Source organism: Taurulus bubalis (genome assembly GCF_910589615.1).
Source record: "Taurulus bubalis genome assembly, chromosome: 19".
Classification (NCBI taxonomy): Eukaryota; Metazoa; Chordata; class Actinopteri; order Perciformes; family Cottidae; genus Taurulus; species Taurulus bubalis.
The window spans coordinates 5,625,701-5,650,724 of record NC_136607.1 but is presented as its reverse complement, the minus strand read 5'-3'; the positions used below and the strand labels follow the sequence as shown (position 1 = coordinate 5,650,724).

General features: G+C 44.1%; 1 protein-coding gene across 1 annotated transcript; it reads left to right on the top strand.

Annotated features, from left to right (window-relative positions):
* Positions 1–169: 169 nt before the first annotated feature.
* bnip3lb (BCL2 interacting protein 3 like b) lies at positions 170–8,943 on the top strand (the record flags this gene model as incomplete). The annotated part of the gene is made up of 6 exons (XM_079234914.1): positions 170–227; positions 2,819–3,035; positions 6,359–6,437; positions 6,845–6,945; positions 7,091–7,240; positions 8,602–8,943. The coding sequence occupies 6 exons, from the start codon at positions 170–172 to the stop codon at positions 8,648–8,650; spliced, it is 654 nt and encodes a 217-aa protein (XP_079091040.1). The 3' UTR covers positions 8,651–8,943.
* Positions 8,944–25,024: the final 16,081 nt, after the last annotated feature.

The window sequence follows — 25,024 nt, the reverse complement described above, 5'->3', positions numbered from 1 at the left end:
GTTAGCTCACGAATACCACATCTGAGAAACATATAAAAAAAAACGAGTGTAGGCCACTAGGGTCAAGTGGACTACGACACGTGTGAATGTGTGCAAAGAAAAGGGTCACGCGCCTTTTGCACTGACTCGAGCCTGTTTGTGCGACCCGCCCCGCTCACAAGCAGCTACGATGTCCGACACCCTGAACGTTACGTCCACAGACAACAACGGAGACTCCGGTCTTAACGGTAAGCTACATGTCAACACTTTGCTGGACTTGTCAGTGTGTTTTCTGTGAGGAACAGCTCGGGGGTTTCACGTCTGTGTTTTATATAACGTTTATTGAGTGTTCTTAATCATTAAATATAGTTTATTCTCCCAGTTTTGTCATTTCCCCCCCGCGAAGCTCCACTGACTCCGGGGTGAAAGCGAGAACGCGATGTTCCGGGTTTATTGACAGCAGCGGGGCCAATCGGCGGTTCGGCAGACTTGACTGACGGTCAAATGAGCCAATCGGCGACTCACGCGAGGCGGTAGAGGCGGGCTTAAGCTCTGTAAACAAGGAGAGGAAGAAGAAAAAATGGGGGAAAGAGAAATTTAGACCATTTTTCACGTAGTCGCTGCATCTAGATAAATGACAGAAAGTAGATATCAAACGTATGCACCATCCTACGTCTTTTCATGAAAAAAATAATTTCTTTTTAAAAGTAGTAAAGGGATACATAAATAAATCACTGACGAAATGGTCACTTGGCAGATAGCATGTTTTCCACTGCATCGGTTCATGTGTGCGGGCACGCATCACGTGAACGTCCAGCTGTTGAAACGGAACAAGCTACATGCAATCAGCCAATTAGAGACGTCAAACAAACGCCTGTTTATTTACCCTGCTGCTGAGTCAGGGGCTTACCGAGAACTGCTGTGGTAAAAACAAAAGAAAGAAAAGTTTGTACAACACTTATTAAAGGTGGGTCCATGACATGGCATATGCTATTTATGGCCACAGTGACAAGGGGGCAGACGTTTTGGACGTGAGTGGAAAGGGTGGGAGGGAGAGTGTCACAGCACTTATTTTAAGAGAGGCATGGATTATTTTTTTAATAGGATCGGATAGCCAGTGATTAATAGCAAGTAGCTGTTGGATGGGAATTATATTCCACCCTGACTCACAACTCGCATGTTCGCTTCTATGAGGAGGGAAAAGCAATCAACAAGTGTGGGGCCCCCACAAATCCCTTGCCGACTGATCCAGGAATAACCTCCGTTATGAAGTGCATGATTCACTGCAGGTTTTATTGACGGGACATATTATGCCACAGTGTACGGTGTACATGCGGAGACAATGAGGCCGAGCGCAGATCGGATGGAGAGGCCTGCTGCAGTGTGCTCCGTTATCGGAGACTGTGTTATTTCTGGCATTTCCTGGAGCTCTCTCACTGGAGTCATGTTTGTCTAATACCTGGGATCTTCGGTCCCTCCTCCTCCTCCTCCTCCTCCTCCTCTTCTTCCTCTGTCTGAGCCTCAGAATCAGTCAATCAAAGAGGTCCCGCCGTGTCCCGCTTCCTCTAAAAACCCACCCAAACAGCTGATAACTGCCCCGCTGGCCAGAATGTTCGGAAGCTCCAGCGCCAGGGCGATGTGGGTTTTTGGAGACAATGGGCTGTCGCCAGCAGCCCGGCTCGCGGTCCGCTGGGTAATCCGCAGGATGAGTGCAAGTGCTGAGTCGAGGCCGGTTTCACGGGGAAGGGGGGGGGTGGGTCATCGTTTGGGTCGTGGGTGTAACTGGCCTGATGCCGGAACTGTGAAAGTCAGTCACCCTGAAAGCTCATGTGGACATGGTGTTTACTTACTGTTAAGGGGTCATGTGACCTGCAGAAGGCCTTCCTCCTTTATTACATTTGAGTGTGGACAGAAGGAGAAAGGTTTTTTTTTTTTTTTTTTATGAGGGTCATCACTCCCTCCCTCCCAGTGCACAATTCTCAAAATTCTTGCCCTTGCTAACCCCCCCTCCTCTGCTCTAAAGTCACTTGTAAGCCACCTCCGACAAGCCGTGCCTGCTCAGCTGCCAGTCGGCAGTGCATGGTCCCCTGCTGTAGAGGCACATCATTCTGGACGTGTTCCCAAAAGGGTGGGAAGACGCACCAAAATGTCAGCAAATCGATGTATAAAATGTATTTTATATCTAATATTCATATTTACTCATGAATTCCAGCTCTTTTACATAAACTCAGTCGAAGAACTACTTTGTAGAACAGTTTGCTGCCATGCCAAAGAGTGTCTGTCAATACCTTTTATATTTTACCATACTAGCATCTGGACATGGTTTTCTACCACAATCATTCTCTTGCTTATTAGGTGTGTGTATGTGTGTGTGTGTGTATGTATGTGTGTGTGTGTGTGTGTGTGTGTGTGTATATATATATATATATATATATATATATATATATATATATATATATATATATATATATATATATATATATATATATATATATAGAAACAAATCCAATAATTACTTCATCTCTGTTTATTTTTGGAATATTAAGATAAAGTGAAAAAAATGAAAATAATAGCAATTGGAATAAAAACACATTTTTCATCTCCCTGTTCCAAAGAGACGATGTGTAATACATTGTGGTGCTTAGTGTTTTCTTCGTGTTTCCTTGCAGCTGGAAACAAAACTTTTGAGTGCACTGGTGGGGAGTGGGACATACAAACAGGTTTACACATTTCTAATCAACCTTTCTCACAAATCAGTGTTTTTTGTTTGCGTGAAAACCACAACATTGAACACCTGCAGCACTGACGTCATCTGAAGGAACGCGTGTCCTCCCCACAGGGTCCTGGGTGGAGTTGGAGATGAACAGAGGCACAGCCTCCACGGCCCCGCCGGCCTCCACATGCCTGCTGCCGCTCCCTCAGGTGGAGGAGGAGGAGGCCATGGTGGGGGGGCTGGAGCACGTCCCGTCCTCGTCCTCCATCCACAACAATGACATGGAGAAGATCCTGCTGGACGCCCAGCACGAGTCCAGCCGCAGCAACTCCTCCTGCGGCAGGTAGTGTGAGCGGGGGAACTCGCATCAAATGTTTTTTTTGGGGGGCGGGGAGTGCTGCTTCATCAGACTTCACACAGGAAGTCTGATGAAGTTTAATTAGAGAGAAGTGGCTCAAGGGTACATTAACCGCTACTGGCACAACACCCCCGCAGCTCAGTGGTCAAATAGTTACATTATGGGTAATGTGGGCACCAACTTCTTAACAAGGAAGACGAATATGTGGAAGAAAAAATACGGGTTCTGCTTTACAGACTTTTATCCTTTTTTTTCTTACGTTTAAAGCCAATCTTCTGAAAGCTTTCTTTATGCAGTTTTTGCCCTTCTGAACAAGACCTCTGGCCTTGTAGTTGTACCTGTTATTGAAAAAATGGAGATGCAATTCAAATAAGAATTTAAATGCCATTTCGATAATTAGACTGCATGAATAGATAGATACTTTATTCATCCCTAAGGGGACATTTGTTTGTGGCAGCAGCAAGCAAAGTTACATAGAAGACAAAAAAATATCAGGTATGAAAAATACTCAATATATACAACAAACCAGCAGAGCGCATTCATTTAAGGGAATTAAACAGTAAAGAAAGTGCAAAGTATATACAGTGAAATAGAAGTATGTACAGTAGCAGAATAGCAGAAAAAAGTTTTGAATGCATATTTAAAAGTGTAATAAAACCATATGTAGATATCGAACTGATCTCTCAAAATAAAGGCTGTCATACTTCCATTTTCTTGCTAACATTAAATGCGGACGACGGCACGGGAATATCCACCTCTCTGGAAAAAGTCCAGAGTTGTTGGGGTTCATACCAGTCTGTGTTGGACGGTTTAGAGCACGCAGTGAAGTCGGTTCTGATGTTCTTCTTGACTTTCACTCGGTGCAGAGCGTCCCGCTTCAGAAGTTGCATTCGGTTTCAAAGCCAAAAGCCAAATCACTCCATGCTGCATGCCGAGATGATCATGAGTCTTGATTTGATAGAAAGCTCGAGGGTGTTTGGAAACCTTTTTTTTCCCCCTCCACAAATTGTTGTCTCCATTTGTTAACAAAGCTTCTGTAAAGCTATGAGGTTATGAACTACAGAACACTCTGTTCCCATGGCTGATAGTAGAAATTAATTTATGGGCTCTGAATGAAGGGATTAGCATACATATTGAAGTATTAGCAGTGTCAGACGTCTACAATACATTTGAACACAAAGGGAACTCGCACATCACACACTCTCATTTTCATCCATGCAGATGTCTGCACATGGCTTCGTACAGGTTGGGGTCTCCGCTCCGCCTCACGGGTGCAACGGTGACTAGAGGCGTTTATTTAGGCTTCAAGTCTGTTACTCTGAAGATTCGCGTGTAAGATTGAGGCCCAATTTAAAAAAGGCGCAGGACAACAAAACTGATCAAACCGTGTTTACCCACTGTGTCTCACCTGTGGCCCCTGTAGTCCCTCCAGGGCCGGTAACGAGGCAAAAAAAAAGGCTTTGTTTTGAGAAAGCGTGAGTCACTGCAACCCTTGAGCTTGCAGCCGAAATATAATGCAGTTTGGCGTAGCAGTATGCAAAATTAGCCGTGGACAGACGCAGAGTCACGCACGCACACGACCGATCTCATTACCTCCCTGCGAAGATGAGAATGATACAAACAAATACCATTTGCACTACAGACACAGTAGCAATTTCTTGTTTTTCTAGTTGCTGTTTTCTCTAACCGGGCGGGTCATCAGACATCAGCAGCTCCTTTTGGCGTTCCCTTCTTTATTTTCCTTTTCTTTTGAACTACAGGGAATAATGTCTTCTTGCAGCAGGAAACGCTGAAATTGTTGTGTGTGGTGGGGAAGAAAAAGTTAGGGGGTCCAATCTTGCTCATTTAAAATGATCTTGGAAAATGGTTTGGAACAGTTGGAATGGTTTGGAAAAAATAAAATCAGTATTGAAATAATTACTGTTTAAATGAGAGAACAGCGGTCATGAATGGCGTGAACTGAATCTGAACGAGTCGACCTCAGATGAGATGTCCATTGGGCTGCTCATCTGCTAACCACCCCATTAAACACTCACAGTGAGAGGCGATTTAATATTGGTCACATAGCTTCTAAAACCCCTCAACTTTTCGTAATTTTCCAGTAGGAAATCGGTCCATGAATCAGGGGTGGCTCCTCGTTCGTGAAGTGCTCTCTCAACGTGCTGAGTCAGCGCTGACTCTGACTTGACAGCTGCTCAAGAGTTGAGTCGGCTCCTGCAAATAAAAAATGACGTCCTTTTCCCACAGCTTGCCTCCCATTTTATTGAGAACAAACCAAGCCCAAGCCTTCAACCCGCCACGTCATTGTGAATGTGTGCAGTCCGGGTGGGCGGAGTCTGAGATAGTCAGCTGTCAGTAAATCACCTGAGAGCTCCGTATCAACAAGCAGGAACGCAAACACCGACCCGGTGCCGCGTTAACACTTTTAGAACAACAGAGGTGTCGTGTTACACGGGTTCCTTTAGGAACATGTTTTCTTCATCAGAGGTCAGAGCAGCACTGACTGCTGGGTGAACGGGCCATGGCGTCCGAGCCGAGGCTTAAACGTAGCAACACTGAATCCAAAGTATGAATTGAGAATTTAAGTTGAAAAAAATTGGAATAAACTTCCGTAAAGCAGCGACGTCAAATCCCTTCTTTAGATTCTTTAGTCAATATCTTGAGACGAGCTCTTGAACAACAATATTTCAACTTACAGAAAACTTATTGGCCCGACTTCCTGGCAGAATGCGTTCACGTTGACCTTATAAACCCGCAGCTCGTTTTTCCCTTCTTCTGAAAATGAGAATTGTGTTTTTTCAAAACTAAAACTGTGCCATCTCCTCATCCACAGTTACAATTTAATTCATTTAAAATTGCTAAAGTACCGTAACCCTTGTGAGAAGAGACGTGTGGTTAAAAAAATATATTTTAAAGACCTAATAAGGGTGGAACTGTGATACCTGTGAGTCATCAATGATTCTCGTTTTTATTTGCCATTCATTTGATTGACCTTTCTTTTCTCACTAGGTAATTGCTGAAATGTCAATGAATGAAAAGAAGTTTCCAGAGTTATACATGTTGTAAATGGTGAAAGACTGCACTGTAAATGTATTTTCTTTTATGAATCACTTGCAAATTATTGTAATAGTCGCCGCTTCACTTTACGTTCACTTATTAAAGTGTCTGGTCTTGGCGATTTGCATCAAGCAAGTTTCTCAAGTAAATAATGTAGCCAAGAAGTGTTGATGGTTAAAATGTTGATTAAATATGGTTCTGTTGTTATTTATCACATAATCGAGGCCTCTGATTGGTTGTTCTGCACGCAGCCCCCCGCGGCCCCACAGCCCCCCGGATGACGGACAGATCATCTTCGACGTGGACGTGAGCGGCAGGAGAGACAGCCTGGTAAGAGCTCCATCAGTCTGTTGTCATGGCAACCCCAACCACTCGCCCTGAAGTGGTGGTGGTGTGTGTGTGTGTGTGTGTGTGTGCGTACATGAGAATGACAACTGCCGTCTGCCTTTAGTTTCCATGGAGACGCCCGATGTGGACCTTTCTTTCTTTGACCCCAGCATGTGTTGTCACATTACTGTCTCTCTGTCTGTCCTCGAGCTCCGTCAGTACTTTGCAAACAAAACTCCAACAAATGAGACACACACACACACACACACACACACACACACACCCAGTCAGTAATATACAGAACATGTCTTTTTTACTTGAAAGAATGGTCATCAAGGACATAAAGCCTGGAGGCAGAGTTTGCTAAAGTGTGTGTGTGTGTGTGTGTGTGTGTGTGTGTGTGTCTTCAGGAGGAGGACGCCTTGGACAAGGAGCGGGACATGGACATCCTGATGAAGGACGCTGACTGGGTCGCTGACTGGTCTAGTCGACCGGAAAATATTCCCCCCAAGTGAGTCTCACACTCGGTAAACAGCAACGGGACGTTCCCACGGCAACTGAACACACACACACACAGCTGCTCGATAGTCGTTATCGCCATGAAGTTGGTCTGCATGCTTCCCGTGTTGTGTCTAAAGCGACTCACATTTCTGCAGGGAGTTTCATTTCCGTCACCCCCGCCGCTCCGTCACGCTGAGCATGAGGAAGACCGGGGCCATGAAGAAAGGAGGAATCTTCTCCGCCGACTTCCTCAAAGTCTTCATCCCCTCGCTGGTGCTGTCGCACATCCTCGCCCTGGGGCTGGGGTAAGAAAACAAAAACCCAGATAAGAGTTTAATCAAATATAAAGGACTGATTTCCATTTATTTTCATCAATTCTGTTCATTTTATTTCATCACTTGACTTCCCTCCTCCCTTAGAAGTTCTTCACATTTTTATGTTTCAAAACAATTTCATTAAACACAATGCGTTGTATTTTATAATATAAATATTTAGTTAGGCCACTAAGGGGAGCTGTAGAACCGCAAGTCACCAGTCAGCTGTGTCCTCCCTCCCTTCCTGTATCTGCACACCTGCCGTGAGCCCGCGGCTCCCAGAATGCCTTTCTGCCGATGACGACGCTCAGATGGCGCCGCAGATATCGCGCTGCCTCACCTGGCGGATGCAATGAGCGTCACTAACGTAGAGCAACGTCTCCGTCGGCCGTTCTGGTGGTTTATACAAGAACATGATGAGTCACTGCGCTGCTCCCACTGACATGTAGGTTATGAGAAAACATGCTCCCTGTTTATTATTGGTGTTTGTCAGTTTCTTCATCAGCTGTTAAAAGCTTTTGAGAATATTTCAATGTCTTACTTCTATAATACTAATAAAGGAGGGAATGCTGCACTGCTCGGTGCTACTAAGCCCTACACACTGGTTCTTCTAATGCTGGATTTATCCAATTACAAAATTATCATTATGGGGATCTATTTTTCTATCATTAAGTCTCCTAAATCCTATTTACAAAAAACACGAGGACGGTGTCCTGGACTTTTCCCAAAGAAAGTAAAAGCCTGTTTCATGCGTGATCTCGTTGCGGCCTCTTTTTCTGCGATGGTTCATCTCGATGCCTAACTTTTAATATTCGCTTAACAGTCGTGAAAGGAAACTCGGGGTCAGAATCGCCCCACGATACGATGTCATCACAGAACCGAAGTCACGTTACGATATTATTGCGATTTCAAACATTTTGTTGTTTAGTGTTACGATATTAAACATTGCGATATGTTGTGATTTATTACCCATTTTTATCTCGTAAGTTTTCACCGAGTTCATCTCACTTCAGTCCCTTTCTAATCGCAATTCACTTGCAGTTGCACTGAAACTGCTATTCTATTTTTTGCTTCTTGACTGTTTTTAATGAATTTTCCTATTTTTTTTTTACATCTTGTTTTCTTCTGTATTATGTTTTGATGCTTTTAGTGGTTTTATGTGAAGCACTTTGAATCGCCTTGTTGTTGAAATCTGCTCTACAAATCTGCTTGCCTTGCTATTCAAGGATCTTTTATTGTCATTATGCGAGACAGGGACACAACAAACGAAACAAAACCAGTGTGTAACCTGCTCCCTGTCTCCTGCTCCCTGTCTCCTGCTCCCTATCTCCTGCTCCCTGTCTCCTCCACAGAGTGTACATCGGAAAGAGGCTGACCACGCCACCCGCCAGCTCTTTCTAAAACCCCAAGCTGAAGAAAAGTGCCTGAGGAGCGTCCACGAGGCGCCGGAGGAAGTTTTGCTGTCGCGAGAAGAACGGCCATCTCTTCTCCACCCCTCCCCTCCCCCATCGTCCCTGAGATAGGACATGTTCTCAGGAGTAATGCATCTGACTTTACCCCTTCTCTCTGTCTCCTTTCCTACCCTCCCTCCCTCACTCCTCAGCCTTTTTTTAGTTATCTGACTGTCTGTAGATATGACCCGCCTCCCGCCTTGTGCCCTTCACTTCATTTGTGTGCCGCTTTTTCAAAGAATGAATCACGTCGTGTGTCACTTTTCCCCGGCGATTCTTTTTTTTTAGTTCAACGTTTGTGAACGGGTGGGTTTCCAGGGAGCGTCGCAGCATCAAACCAAAACTCCTCTACTACACACCGCCCCCCCCTGATCATGTGACGAGGAGGGAGGCCGTGTCCAGTTTGAGAACGGACCACAGATCGTGCCGCCCGCCAGTAGCCCAGCACGCCGTCTTTGGGGGGGAAAAGGGGGAAAAAGGGTCCGACCAAATTCCGCGTCGGCCACGCAGACCGAATATGTGATCATGCCTTTTTTTTTTTAAAGATTTTAGTTTTTTTTTAAATTTATTTTACGACACTGGTGTAATGATGACAGTTACCATAGTGGCCACGCTAAACCACGAGTTCTCGTGAATTGTACCCTGGGGACAGATCTCTGTGACATTTTCTTTTCCCACTTTTTCAGGAAACTGGGAATTAGAATCTAGAGAGAATATTCTGCAAAGCCGACAATAACTATAATTAAGGGTGTAGATGCGGCGTGTCCCTCGTCTGTCGGTGTCCACGTTGTCCTTCCAGTGAGCTTCCTGGTTTGTCTGCAACATATCGTGGAGCTGGTTTGGTCCCGACGGATCAGTTCCCACATGTTTTTACTCCCAGTAGGGCCGGATATGGCATGATACTGTGGCGACAAAAGTGATGAAATGTGAGATTTGTTTTTCGAGTAATTTTATTTAAAAGTCAAGTATTTCCTGAACGATGAGTTGAATATCAAACTGGAATTAGTTTACTTTTACTTTCAAGATGTTTGCTTGTGTCAGCAGAACTTTTAAACGGCGTTATCTTCTGCTTTCTAACACTCCCACCACGTCCCCAGAAGGACTGGCATCAGGCTGCCGGTGTAAGGGAACAGATCCCAGGGTTCTGACAGGCGGGGAAAGCGACCGTCACTTTGACGCTGCGGATGGGAGGTTTGTTCTCGCCTCAGCGGGCTCTACGTGTAAACGCATGTTCTTGGCTAGTCCAGTGAGGTCCACGGCACGATGGAAAAGCCTCACTGCAGCATCTGAGGTTGGACTGTGGCCGGTCCTGTCCCAAGTGGACCTTCCACAGTCAGACCTGGGTCGAATAATATTTGATGTAGAAGTGCAGATCTCCTTGAACACCCATCCGGAAGTAAAGAACTCCTAGATCTGATATTTTAGTGACTGAGGAGTAAAACTCTTTTTGGTTCTCTTCCCCTTTCCACTTGTTTCCGACTCCTTTGACAGATGTCCAGGTTTTGATTGACATGACGACACAATGACTTTGAGTTTTAAAGGTGAACCGTATACTACCTGACGTTGCTTTGTTGCCTTTTAACCTTTTTTTTTTTATGATTGCTGCATTTCAGTATTACATTTCACGCAGCAAGGAAAAAGTAGACGAAAAAAATAATAACTTTTATGACCTCTGACAGTTTTTTTTAGCTTTTTTTTAATCAAGGGGTTGAGTGTCATCGATGTGAAAGTATCTGGAAAGAAACACTACTTAACTTTATTTCTGCTATCGACAGCTACTTGACGTAAAAGTCGAATTTGTCGCTCTTTGAAATACTTTTAGCTGCAAATACTGTTTGAGCCAGCCGGTCGACTCGGGTCCTGCTCTCTCTTCGTTTTCACACCAGCATCCAGACGATAATAGAGAGGTGCTGGACAGAAAGGCGTGTAAAAGACGGGGGATGGGAAATAGAGTCCTGCATGCGAGGTGATGCTCGAGAACATTTAGTTGATGACCAAAGGGGATGTTTTATCATCAACTAAATGTTCACGGGAGCGTCATCTCGTGTGCCGACTCCGTTCCTTCCGTCTTCTCTTTTAGTTTGAACTCTGATTTATTCTCTTTTATTGATGATCTCCATTTCAACCGCAGAGGTACTTGGCGACCTGTTTGACAGCAGTATTGTGGATCCTTCTTTCCCGTTTTTGAGTGTCCGTTTGTTTTGTTTCCCCCCTCCCTGATGTCGCAGAAAGATTGTGAGCGCACAGAGAAGGAGTCGAGTTTGAAAGTGTGCAAAGGGAACGGTCGTTGGTGACGGCAGAGACTACTGTGAATAGGAAAAGAAAAGGTGTGGAAAGAGACTTTAAGACTGCGATGGTCTAACATTAATTATTGTAACGATGCGTTTGCTTTGATTTTCTTTTTCCCGCCACATTGGAAGAATTAATCCACGTTTTGTCATTAAAAATGACCTGAATGAACCTTTCCCCCCCCAGTGTTATTTTTTCTTCAATTCTTTTTATTATGACAGCTCTGACTAAATCACTGCAAACCTGTTTAATACTTCCGCCTTTTAAAGATTTATTACTGAATATCTTAATATGATTAGAAACAATCTGGGGATTTAACCACGCTGCTAAATCCCAGAGTGTTTAAAACTAAAAGCAAAATAAAGGATCTAATTTTCCTAAATGCTGCTTTGAATTCCGAAATCTAATGACCATTTTAATTGAAAATCATTTCCCTTTTTAATAATGCTTAAGTGTGTTTAAAAAGAATGATTTTCATGTTTTATTCAGTAATTCTTCAGCTTCTACTTTGAAATAATGATCCAAATAATAATGCAATACACATGCTGGTTTTGTTTGACCAGCGGCCCAAAGATTATCTAAAATATTACATTTATCATGATATGGAACCGAAAGAAGCATTAAAATCTCAATATCTGAATTACTTTTTCCCACAAAAGTCCTTACAGAAGACATACTTATTAACAAGTAAAGAGGCAAACGCGCTCTATATAACGCTTTGTGCTGAGTTGTTCTTAGAAACCCTCCAACCCATTTAACCTTTGACCTTGACCTGGATGTTTAAGACGCTTGTAATCAGAGCAGCACGACCTTCAGGAAGATGTCCCATTGGCGCTGACGTTTAACTATTTGAAGCTCTATTTGGCAGACGCTCGCGCAGCGTCCTCCAAAATGTTTCCCCCAACCATAACCATGGACTTCGTTCCAACACGCCTCAAGGCATATGAAGAGTATCAGCCTACTTCTGTTTTTGTGTGCTTTATCTTTGACTTGTAACACAAGACGGGTGTACCTATCACAAAGCCGGATTGAGACATGATTAGAAGAACTTGTTCCTCAAGAGAGATTTAGTTTTCATTCTCGCTCAGTAATCTGCACCCGTCTTTCCTCCAGAAACTGGCTTTATTGCGGCCATATGAAGAACATCTGGGCGGCTTAACTCTTGTGAAGCTTGAAGTTCTGTTTTCCTCGCCACACTGGGCCTTCACCTCCTCTGTTATGACTTAATGTCTTGCCTTTCAACCAGCTGTTGGATTAGACAAACAAGTTGGCTTTTATTCATTTTCAGACAGTTCACATGAATCAACATCACTGTAAATGTGCCAGATGTTAAATTGGCCGTTAAAACCACAGTGCAACGCACAACATGTCATTTTAGAAGCTCAGAAAGCGAAACATCAACAGCCGTGAACAGGATTAAAAAAAGCTTAGAGGAGTAATCCAAGCATCATGCAAAGTACAACATGTCACATGCAGGCAATTAATTAAAAAAAAAATGTGGCAGACAATGACAACTTAAAATCGTAATACATTACATGAGACTGGTCAAACCAGAAGGAATGCAATTTGACAAACAGCTAAACACATGGAAGCAGTTTAAGAGCTCCTCACAGAAGGAAGCTAACAGTTTCCCCCTGCTTTCAGTCTTTATGCTAAGCTAACTCAACTGGCTGCTGGCTGGCTGACATGAGACAGTCTTCAGTCTGTCTTCCCACCTGACGCACAACAGGAAAACAAGCTGAATACTTCCCAAAATGATTCCTTTTAAGATTCAGAAGTATAATTTTTATCAGGTTGATTAACGATCCTCGTTTAAAAAGAAGAAGAAAAAGCAGCTCCAGAGGCAGGTTAAGCTTTTCTCATTGACTTTTGAACACAAACGTGTGAAACAAAGATCATGGGTTGAGTCAAATACAGCAGACAGCCGAAATGAACGGAAGAAATCATGAAAGAAATGAAGAACAAAATGCTAAACTAATAGAGAACACACACACACACACACACACACACACACACACACACACACACACACACACACACACACACACACACACACACACACACACACACACTCACACACCTTCCTCAATGCCTCTGGTCCTCCTCCATCTTCCCTACATGGAGCCTCAGAACACCTGTTCCCGACCAATCCGGACGCGGTGGGACTCGTCGCCCCGCCCACTGCAGCTGATACGGCGTTACCATGGGTTACAGGGTGGTGGCCAGCTCCGTCTCCATCCCTCTGGTGAGGAGACTTTTCTTTTCCCTTCCTTTCTCCTCCCTCCTCATCTCCTGCTTTAAATCAGCTGCAGTCCATCAATAATTAGTAATAATTCAGTGCTCGTGCACACGAGGAGCTTCTCTGGACGCCGTGTCGGCTCATCAAGACAGCTGTTGCCAATATGAAACATCAGCTGTGCTCATGCTTTATTTAGACAGTCAACTGATCAAACGGCTAACACGAGAAACCATGAAATATATAGAAAAGGCAATTCATATTTATTTATTAAGCGGAAGTCGGAGGCATACCGTGTTTCTCCGCTCGTCTTTCCTCTGCTGACTCACTGGCCCTCCACAGGGAAGAGACGGTGTTTTTCAGTTAAAGATCTGTGTCAAAGTGATGACACCAACTTTGATGTTGTTTTTTAAATAATGAAAGAGAGCCACAAGTCTTTGAATAACTATTAGAAACGCTCCTCTCATTCCCTCAGTAAACGTTGTGAACTTGAGTTTATGTCTCAATCTCTAGTTTAAAGTCTTCAATACGGAGATATTGGTTGTAAAACTATTTTGTAATATCATTCTATAACATATACCAATAACAATCTACTGGAGATCCACAGCTCATGTATGGCCCCCAGGGGCCCTCAGTGTGTTTAAGGAGGGAAAGGAGAGAGGACTATTATCTTCGATTTCATTCTTATTCTCTCAAATCTTTACTTTTCTCTGGGTTTTTTGGCCTCTTTTGTGACATCAGCCCCGGCTTCATTGTGACCGCTGATTCATTTCGATTTTTTTCCCTGCAAAATGCAGCCAACATTAAATTGGCTTCATTCAGATTGACAACCTGCTGTGTAAACGGACCGGAACAGAAGCAATAATCTAATCTAACGAGCCGCTCCGCAGGGTTGCTCACGGGGAGCGGCCCGCTAGAGAGTCGCTCCCGCTGCTGATCCCACAGCATGTCCTGCATGTGTAGAGGCCGGGACCGTGCCCCTCCTGCCCAGAGACCAGACTCTCTCTCTCTTAACTGTATATCGGGCACGCTGCCAACCTTCTCCTCTAATTATCAAACCCCCGCCCCACTACCAGCCCATGCTCAGCAGGAGGCCTTTGTTCTGTGTTGCGGCGCTCTCTCCTCCTCTGGGCGTGGCTGCACCTTCAACATTTTCACTTTTCAGTATCCAACTCTGACATTCAGACATCAGACTGTTGGCTTCTCCTGCAGAGATGACCACCCACCCTCACACACACACACACACACACACACTCACTCACTCACTCACTCACTCACTCACTCACTCACTCACTCACTCACTCACTCACTCACTCACTCACTCACTCACTCACTCACTCACTCACTCCCACACACACACACACACACACTGGCCCTCGCAGCCCCTGGGAGAGGAAATAGCAGCAGCAAAGCCATTTGCTACTCGCCACGTTGTTATGGCAACTGTGTGGACATGGACTCAGTGGTGAAATGTTCTTAATGGACATCGTGCACAAGAGCTTTTGGTCTCCTGCAACTTGAGTCAGTATCAACCATGTGAAACGGTTCCTACGGGTCTCATTGATCGTCGTGCAGCACTGATTTATCTACACCTCAGCATTATATTTTCCACGAGGCTCAACTGGAACTGAGTCCATCGCCAACCTTCATCATGCAGATACATATTGTTCAAACAAAACTCTATAACTTTGCTGTGAGCAACATGGTGTATTGAGTTTAATCTACATGTACGATGTTATAGTTGTCGTGGCTCTTTTCTTATGCAACTTCAGTTATTACTTTGATATACACAAATGCAGGACTTCAATAACCTCTTCTACAACTTATAGTATATAAATAAATTAATATAAATAAATACATATACATTTATATGAATAAATAAATAAATATATATTTATATAAATACATATATATTCATCTGAGTAAATAAATATATATAATTTATTTAAATACATTATTGCGTGTAAGAAAATAATTCTGATCCCCCTTTAATGTTAAGCTAGTGCAAAAACATTGTTTTACCCCTCCATCTTTTAATGTGTTTTTACTGTGTTTTTTAACTGTACAGCACTTTGTGACCTCATTTGTCTGTGAAATGTGCTTTATAAATAAAAGTATTATTATTAAGTAAATATAATAACCAGACTCTAGTAAGAGTCAAAAGACATTTGCCCATCATGTTCATGGTGCCTGCTCATATGTGTATTATAATATTTAATGCATTGATAAAGTTCTCCCTGTGTGAGTCGGATGACTTAAAAGCCGTTACAAACAATATATATATATACACGCCTCTGGGATGCTTGCAATACATGGTTTGAGAATTTGGACTAAGGACTACTGATTTTCTGTAGCGAGTTTGGTGCAGTCAGTAAATTAGCAATATAATCTCTTACCTCCTTAGATGTAGAACATTTGACAGATTTCCCCAAACCCCAAGTAGTATAAATAACCAGCTCACTTTGCATAGTGATGGATTAATGTGTATTTCTCAGAGTAAAATATCATTGGAACCCATTATGGTCACTGGTAAAAGGATCTAAAGAGGCCGGGCAGCTTCCTGAAGACATTGTGTACACACAGTGTGCCACACTGTGTGGTGCACTGTGTGGTGTCTATAGTAGTGTAGTGATTGTCATGTGTCTGATTCTCCTGTAGCTATTGCATGACATTAGCTATTTAATGATAAATGTCATACTTGTATTCTTATGTTGTTGTTATTTGTTCAGGACTCGGATGATGATGACTCCTTCCTCCTCGTTGACATTGAAGGTGCTGTGCTCTCTTCTTCCCTCCATCTCCAGGTCTTATATGCAGAATCAACTCAACCTTGGTCTGATAGCTTAGCAAATGCTCAACGGTGACATCATCATTCTCAGCCCTGTGCTATCTATCTGCATGATGACATGGCATCTCACTGGTCTACACTGAAGAAGGTAACATTATTGTTGTTTACAACCTTGTGCCTTTGTGCCCATCGTATTGTTATTTCCCCGCTTTGACCCTAATGGCCCCTCCAAACCATTACAAGTGATACAATGCACCACAAAAGCCTCACATGGTTTCATTCCCCTTTGTCACCGATGATGAGGAAATGTTTAACAGGTGCATGTTGTTTTTAATTATGTTAGAAGTGACTCATGTTAAATGAGGAGCAGGAATGCTCCACCCCTTGTTGTGTTGTATTGGACTGCATATTCGTGTTCAGTCGATTTCGTGGTAAACCCAGTTGATCTGTTCTTTAACAGTCAAGTTAAAATGTTTGATGCTGTCTGTATGTCGTTCACAAGGCCCAGATACTGTATTGCTGTATGTTCATATTCCTTCTCTAGGGAAGTTGTCATTGTTACCAAGTAGTTTTAATGTCGGTTTTTATTCATATTTTGGTTGACAAGGTTTTCTTTTAATGCTGCTAAAAAATTTGAAGGGTTAAAATGCAATGTTTTGAAACAATAAAACACATTTGAACTTTAAAATGTTTTGTTGAATTCCTTTCCTTCGATCCAATAAAATAAAATAGATGAATGGTCGTAAGTAGCAATACATCATGTTATATTAGTCATTTGTTATGTATGCCTATGTATGTTGAACTTAAAATAGTTATTTTAATAATCTTAAACTAAAGAAAAGAAATCATTTAAGTGAACTGATGATTTTGAGTAAAGATTACTAATGTGGACTTGAATATGTCTACTGCATCCATTTAATGTATGTTAACACAACTTGACCTGTTTAGTTCCTGCATGTGTAAACACGTAAATGGTTTGAGGCAACGGGTTTCCAGGAAATGTTCTAATTAATTCGGAATAACAGTGTAGGGGGTAATATATTTCAGCTGATACCTAGAGGTCTGTTGACCCACAGTGGGTACCTCAGCCATAAAGTTGGGTGACAAATTTAAGAAGGAAAAAAGGGTGAAAATAGAGCAGCAGAACCTGAGACCCCATGTCTTTCATCCCCAGTAAATGGGGTCAAACTCCAGAAACACTGGCTCCCCGCAATGCAGGCTATAACAGCATTTCATGTGACTGTCCCCTCGTCCATTTATCTTTTCATATGCAAGCTCAAGAGACATGTCCGCCCGCGTGCAGGTGCTGAAGGGACAGCGCCCTTCAAGTGCGCACTGGGTGTGGACCTTTTGGAGCTCTCCGTGGTGCTGAACCCTTCATGACCCCAAGCCTCGTGCCAAAAACGCCCCTCTGAGACACACGAATACAGAAAGAAAGACACAGGGGACCCCAAATGTTACGACATGCTTCACTTTATTCGATTACCTACTTAGCGTCTGGACTCCCTGACAGACAGGTCACTGCCCCCCTCCCAATAAAACCACCGATCACTTCCGGGCTCTGGGATCAGACGCGTTCCTGCAGCCTGCTGACGAGTCGACAGGCTACAGGTAATCCCTCATCCTCCTGAATGTGACACAGCTGAACACTGGACCGGTCGGCAGAGACTCGTGGATATCGCAGGAGGTGATTGGCCCGAGGCGAACGGGGGCTAATTCATTTAGACTCATGAGTAAGCAAATTTAAACGGCGTAGACTGGGGGAGCGGAGCGGAGCGGAGGGTTTTTATACTCTCATCTTTCCCATGATATCTAGGAACATCTCGTAGATTCGCGTTGCATCTCTCTCTCTCTCTCTCTCTCTCTCTCTCTCTCTCTCTCCCCTACAGTGGGAGTGTTTTCACGCGGCATTAGCCGAATCCGATCTTTTGTCACAGTGCGACCACCTGCGCTTGAATACCGGCAAAAAGAAGAAGAAAAAGGCGGTGGCTGTCCAGGAAAAAGAAAAGGGGGGAGAAAAAAAAAAAGACTCTTGAGCATCTGTGCTGCTACTTCTTCCCCTCGCCCCCCTTCGCAGTCCCCCCCACACACACCCAACACACCTGCGAGGCATGTCGACCGGCGGGGAATTACCAGCCTTCTTCAAGAGCATTGGCTCCGACAGCCCGTCCAGGCCGAGGCAGAAATTCTGTGGCATGTTCTGCCCGGTGGAGGGCTCCTCGGACAGCAAGACGCTGGACTTTGACGCTCTCTCGGCGGACAGGAGCAAGAGTGCCGACCGAGTCATCGACCGGCAGAAAGACATCTCACAGCCGCGGAAGGTGGAGATCAGGGAGAGCACGGGGAAGGAAGCTCTACAGAACCTGGACGATAAAAGGGTAATTTTCTCCTATTTTTCCCATGCTTATTGCGCATTTTAATTTAATTTAATTTTGTCTGTCATTTTCTCTCCACCTCTAATTTCCTGCCAAAGCTGCGCCTTTTCCATCTCAACATTGTTCTCAATTCACAGCCTCCACTCGTTTGAGTTTGTGTAAGCTTGCAGCCCAAATGTATGCCAGACAACTTGCTCCGACTACATTACCCAGAAGGCAGTGCGATGCAACGGGAGTAGATGGAGGGGCCCACGCATGCAGAGCAGAGGGAGTGGCCCCTGTGAGTCGAAGCTTGCATTGGTTGTTGTGTTTTTTAATTTTTGCTGCACAGTGCGGATGATAGTGCACAACACATGTGTGTGTGTGTGTGTTCATGAAGTGTCCTTGAGCAAAAAGCGCCGGCCCTGCAGGTGTTAAGAGAGTCTGAGTGAAGAAAATAATCAGAGAAACCCTGGTTCTGAATGGGACACGCGTGCATTGTGGTGCGTGGTTGCTGCATTAAGTGCATTGAGTTCTTCAACCGCAGCGTTGGGGGTGTGGGCCTGATGGACGAGAGACGGCAGCTCTGACTTGTATGACTTGAGAGGCCAAACTTTGTTCTGCTGCCGGTTCAAGCTCACCGGCCGGCTCATACGCAGTTGGGTGGTGAACCGGGTGGCCCTGACAGTCCCAGCGCTTCCTTCCTTTACTTATGTTTTAATAAGCATCAGCACTCTGAGTGGTGCCGAGCCTCATGTTACATATTGATTGGCAGCATACAGCCATGAAAGCTGTTCTACCTCCTCTCTCTTAACTCTGTTGAACTCTTACATGTGTAGTACAGTTGGCTTCGCTCTTCTCTGATTGGATATACTGCATATACATGTTGACATGAATTGATTTGCTCTGGCATATTAATATTGCGACACAATTAAACAATGGGATGTTTAATAAAAAGGAAAGCCTATACACATATAGCATCCGGCTTGATCATCACATCAGCAGCAGAGGTGGAAAGTAATTGCAGTACATTTACTCAATGTATACAGTACAACTAGTAAATGTACAATATTTACATTTCTACTCCACTTCTTGTCAGATGCAAATATTGCACTTTTTTTTAACTCCACAACATTTATTGACAGATTACAAGTTACTTTGCAGATTCATAATACACAATATAATCAACAACTCTTTTATGAAATCATTATAATGAAATAGACTTTATTGATACCATGGTCAAATTCACAAGCTGCCTAGCTTTATATTAAGATATTACAAATTATCCACATCTTTGCACATTAATGCAGCACTTTAACATTTGCTCATTTTTTCTACAAAGTATATATATATATATATATATATATATATATATATATATTATATATATATATATTATAATATAAATATATAAGTATATATATATATACTTATATATTTATATATCTTTGTAGAAAAAATGAGCAAATATATATATATATATATATATATATATATATATATATATATATATATATATATATATATATATATATATATATATATAATGAAGTAATACAGAGTTGGCACAGTGGTTATCAGTGCAGCCTCAGAGAGAAGGTTTGTGTGTTTGATCCATGTGTGAATGTATATAAGAAGGTGTAACAGAACAGCCGAAAGCAAAAAGGAATAAAATATTGAATGTATTTATATAAATAAAATATCTTCTTCCACCACCAGCAGACTGCAAAGCTCTATATTCGAAATAAAGGTTGACAATCTATTTCCTCAAACAGACTTTTGCAGCCTTTTTAAAGACCCTCATGGTGAGACTGTGACTTTTAAAATGAAAGTCATGTCTTTTAAAAGAAGAAACGGCACTTCCCTTCTCTTGTAAATGAAAAGTTCAATACATAAGAAGTTAAAATGCATTTTGTCCATTTGATCAAATCAAGGGTGTTTTTGCTGTCACAGCCTTATGAGCTAATGCTCTGTAACTGCTGAGTCAGCTTACTGACTTCTCCCCTGGTGTTCTGTGAGTAAAGAAAGAATTAAGCAGATGTCCACAGTCCCACATAAAAAAACATTGCAGTTGTCCATAATTTGCCCTTAGGGAATTAATATATTTCAATGAAATAACTCCTAAGGGAACTATTGTAAATTCAGATTTTATTCTGAGACAAATCGGGGCATCCATTCTGCTATTCAACACAAACCAAACACATAATCCTCTGCAGGGTATGAAGGTGGGAAAGATAAACCCCATCTTGAAACTATCTTGGGACTTTTTATTTATTTAGTAATTTTTGTAATCACCAATAAGTAGTGAAAAATGGCTGAAACGAGCTCACTGGAGCTGGAAAAACAGGTGAAGTGGTCTGTGCACCAAAAAAAGAAACGACAACAATAACCCAGATTTATTTTAAAAACACAACAGATGAAGAAGAGTCAAGATGGCCGCTGGCTGTGTCTTCATGTGTTCAGCCGGTGCACACTCTGTGCCTGCACTAATCCAAACGGGGAGCAAATTGATGGCATTAGTGGCTCTTTCCTGTCAAAGGAGCAGGGCGAGGCTCCGCGCATGCGCTGTGGTGTCCTTTCATTGGGACGAGGCTCACGAGCAGCCCCTCCCCTCCCCTCTCTCCGTCTGACTCCGTCTGGGAAGGAAAAAAAAAAAGGTTTGGTGCATCGGCGGAGACCGGGCGGCTGCCAGGACGCGAACCGGAGTTCAGAGACAACTTTCTTTCCATCTTGTGGCCTTCCGAGGATCAGCTGAGTTCCCTAGTTGTTCCGCTTCTTCTTCTTCATCGCCGTCATCCTCGTTTTTATCCCGGCGAGCAGCGGTAATCCGGAACATCCCGACGCATTGATAGCGGTCCACGGCGCAGCGCGAGACGAACCACCGGCAAGATGTCCGGCTACCAGGGCAAGAAGAACATCCCCCGCATCACAGTGAGTGGTTTGGGTGTGTGTGTGTTTCACGTCGAAGTGGCTGCAGAGCGTGAGACACTACGGGTGTCCCTGGCGCGTGGGCCTGCTGCTTGCTGCTGCGGGTGTGCGCGCGCGGTGTGTGCAGGATGTCACCACCGCGGCACGGTGCCTGCGCCGCTACCCTCGTTAATAAAAAATAAAAAACCTGAAGGGCACGGCCGCAGCATGTTTGCTTCCCGGGATGCATTTTTGTTTTTGTTTTTTGCAGACGCCCCTCCGTGTTTTTTATTGTTTTATTCTTTATGGTGGAATCTGCTTCACTGGGACTGGAACCTCGCGCTAATTAATACATCAAAGGGACCGCACGTTAATCTATACATCAAAGGGCCGCCGGTAGCGTTGTGGTGGGGGCTGAAAAAAATATTTTTGCTTTCTTTTCTTTGCAGTATCTTTGCGACAAGTGCTCCGTCTGCCTACCCTCGTGAAATGTAGATTATGGCTCTGTGTCCGGGGTTATTCATGCCGGTGGTCTTTGTTACACACACACACACACACACACACACACACACACACACACACACACTGGCGGGGCCAACGCGTCCCTCCAACCCGCTCCCCTTCCACTTTTTGGCACATCGTCACTGTGGGCCACGCTGTTTCCCCGAATTCACAGCGGTATTGCAAGGGTTGGTTGGGTTGTGGTTGAATGGAAAGTAGAGAATAGGGAGGGGAGCCAGGGGGAGGGAGGGAGGGAGGGCGGTGGGTCCTATTTCCTCCCATGTCTCCCCCTCCCTCTCTCAGCTGTGTAGAGGAGGATGAAGGGAAGATGCTCATGCAGGCTGAGCTGGTGGCCTGACAGGGCCGAAGCGTTAGGAGGTGGATCCGAACACGCGGAACAAAAGCCACCCCGGTCGGGGGAGTTGTGCCTCTCAGTCCGGGCCCTCGGTGCAGGCAGGAGTCGCTGCTTTGTGCAGATGCTAAATGAATCCCTTGGCTCGTGCTCGTCTTCCAGCGGGCCCTCCGGGGAAGGGGGCAGCGAGCCAGTGCTCAGGTGGCCCCTGGGCTGTTGCACTTTCTACAGAGTCCCTTTAGAGCAAATCCAATTCCCTCACTACAATAAACTAGACAACCGGGGCGATGGCGGGATGAGGGTGCGGTGGCGCCTGCTAGGTCCGTGCCCATGGGGGCCGCCCGTCGTCTCAGTCCATTCGTTCTTATTTATGCTCGATGAGCAGAGGCCCTAACCCAGCAGAGCCAAAGTGAGCAGCGACGACACCAATAGGTGTCCCCAAAAAGCTCATTTATTTGGTCCATGGGGAACCGCCTTTCAGCAGAAGAAACCCAAACTGACATCTGTCTGAATACGTTGCAAAACAGTGGAGAATATTAATCTCACCTTTTCTGTTCCGCTAGTTTAATTGAAGCTTGACCGTATTGCTTATTCTGCCCGTTCATGAAGACAATGGACGTGAAGACGACTTGTCTAGCCACGTTCAAGCTGATGTCATGACGTCCCCGGTGGGGAAAAAGCAGCCGCCAGCCTCTCAGGTGAATCGTTTCCCTCCCAGACTCCCTTGCAGAGTGCTTGCGGCCAGTTGGCGGAGAGCTCAGAGGATTAGTAAAGGTTCTAGTCCCAGTAGTGATTAAGACAGACCTAAATGGATCCAAAGCCTATTCTTGAACAGTGCATGAAAGAACAAGAAGGTCAGCGGACGAAATTTCAAACACATTCCCCCGCCTCTTAAGAACCGAGCGCGGTGAACAGGGGAGTCTCTCAGCGGCTTCGTGGAAGTCGTGTTTTCCAAGCTGGTTCAGAACGACCAGCGTCACCGCTGGGCTTTCTGCTCTGAACAGAGGGGAGAGTGAAGAAGTGGGTGACGCTTGTCAAGCCAAACGGAGAGCGGAGAGGAAATGAGGTTAAATTAAATGTATAAATAAAAAAACAGAAGCTCAATAGAAAAAGGCTGCAGCAGCGACAAAGGAAGCCTGTGTCTTCGTGCCCAGTAAAATATCGTAATGCCGAATTTGAACATCTCCTCTATCCATCCTCAGCCGTTCGGGGTGGAGCGACCTGGTTAGTCTTGGACAGATGGGAGTCGGGTCAGCTTCACAGGCAGGGACCTACTTAAGGCGGACCTCATCAAATATGAATGAGCCTCCTGGGTTTCAGGAGCATACAGCTAAACCAGAGCCCAGGTGAAAGGTGTGTGATGGAAGGGAACATAGTAGAGCCAACACTAATGCTTTTCTTAGGGTTGGGTCTTTTAATATGTAAATGATGGCTCATTACTAGTTCCCAGATTCCAAGATGACCTCTTCAAAGGAAGTGATAGCTTCTATATTCAGTTGATCATTGGTGTTTTTTCTCAAATTTGCTCTTTTTCGTAGTTTTCCTTAACTGATATCTTTGGGTTCTGGTTTTTTGTTTGGACGTCACAAGTTGTTAGGAGACGTCACATCGGACTAGGGAAACTTGTGCTGGCCATTTTTCACAATTTCTTATGGACATTTAAAAGACTAAATAACAAATGAATTGATCAGAGGGATAATCAACAGATTAAAAATTATATATATTTAAAAAAAACAGCAAATATTCATGTCAGCGGAAAATGTTTGGCTGTATAAATAACCTAATCAATCAATAGATTATCAAAACTGGTGTCACATTGGCCGATCGTTTCAGCACAAGAGTCGAGCCAAGGGAGTAAAGCGTAACGAAGAGAAAGATCTAAATACAGACGGAAAAAACAAAGCTTCGGTGTTTCAGTGAAGCAAAAGCAGCTCCACTGTCCACGTTAAAGAAAGGTAAAAATAGAGCTGCGGCTATAAGGAGACTGTCCTGGATTACATTCTCGGGGACGACACAATCCTCAGCGGATGAGGATCATCAGGCGGTCCGCTGCGTGCCTGTAGTGACGCAGTGGACCCCGGTGGCGGCGCAGCGGGTTCCCGCCTCCGTCGGTTGGTTCACGCGGTTCTCTCACATCACACACAGCGGGCTGCTGTCCTGATCAGCCCCACCACTGGCTCTGAATCCACCCATTCATAAAGCCAGAAATTAGTTAGTTTATTTTTATTAATCAGCACATGAACAGAGGAGAATACTGTGGAGTCAAATCTGTAACGATTGAACTGCACAAAGAGTCAACAAGGGCTCTTTTTCACAGTGAAAGAAATAATTTAAGGGATTTCTTGCAGTTGAAGACATAATCAATGGGATTTTTTGTTATCAAAGAGAGAATTCAAGTGAAATATGGTTTTGGGAGCCAGCCTCCCGAAACTGCCTCAAATGGGGTTCAGCTCTTCCCAAGTCCTATCCATCAATATCAAAGCTACTGATGTGACAAAATAAACTGCATAGCCTTGCCTTACAAGAGCATTTAAGTCAATTTTTCATATTCATGACACTATTCCACCTTAAATATTAACATAAACCATAAATATGACACGAAGGGACTCAAGAGTGACTTGAGAGAGCACCCCGAGTTTTAAAAATATAAATTTCCATATCGATAGCATAAAGCTACACAGGATTTGCACACTGTTTTGGAAAGCTTAGAACTTACTAATGCCAAATCCGCTGTCAAGCTATAACGAAATATGTCTTCCTTATGTCTGAAACAACAATTCACACGGCCTTGCTTGGGCTCTTTAGCAGCGTATGCTTCCGCAGCAGCCGGCTGAAGTGACGCGAGGCGCGTACAAATGCCACAAAGAAAGCTGATTTGACACATAAATATTTGAAAT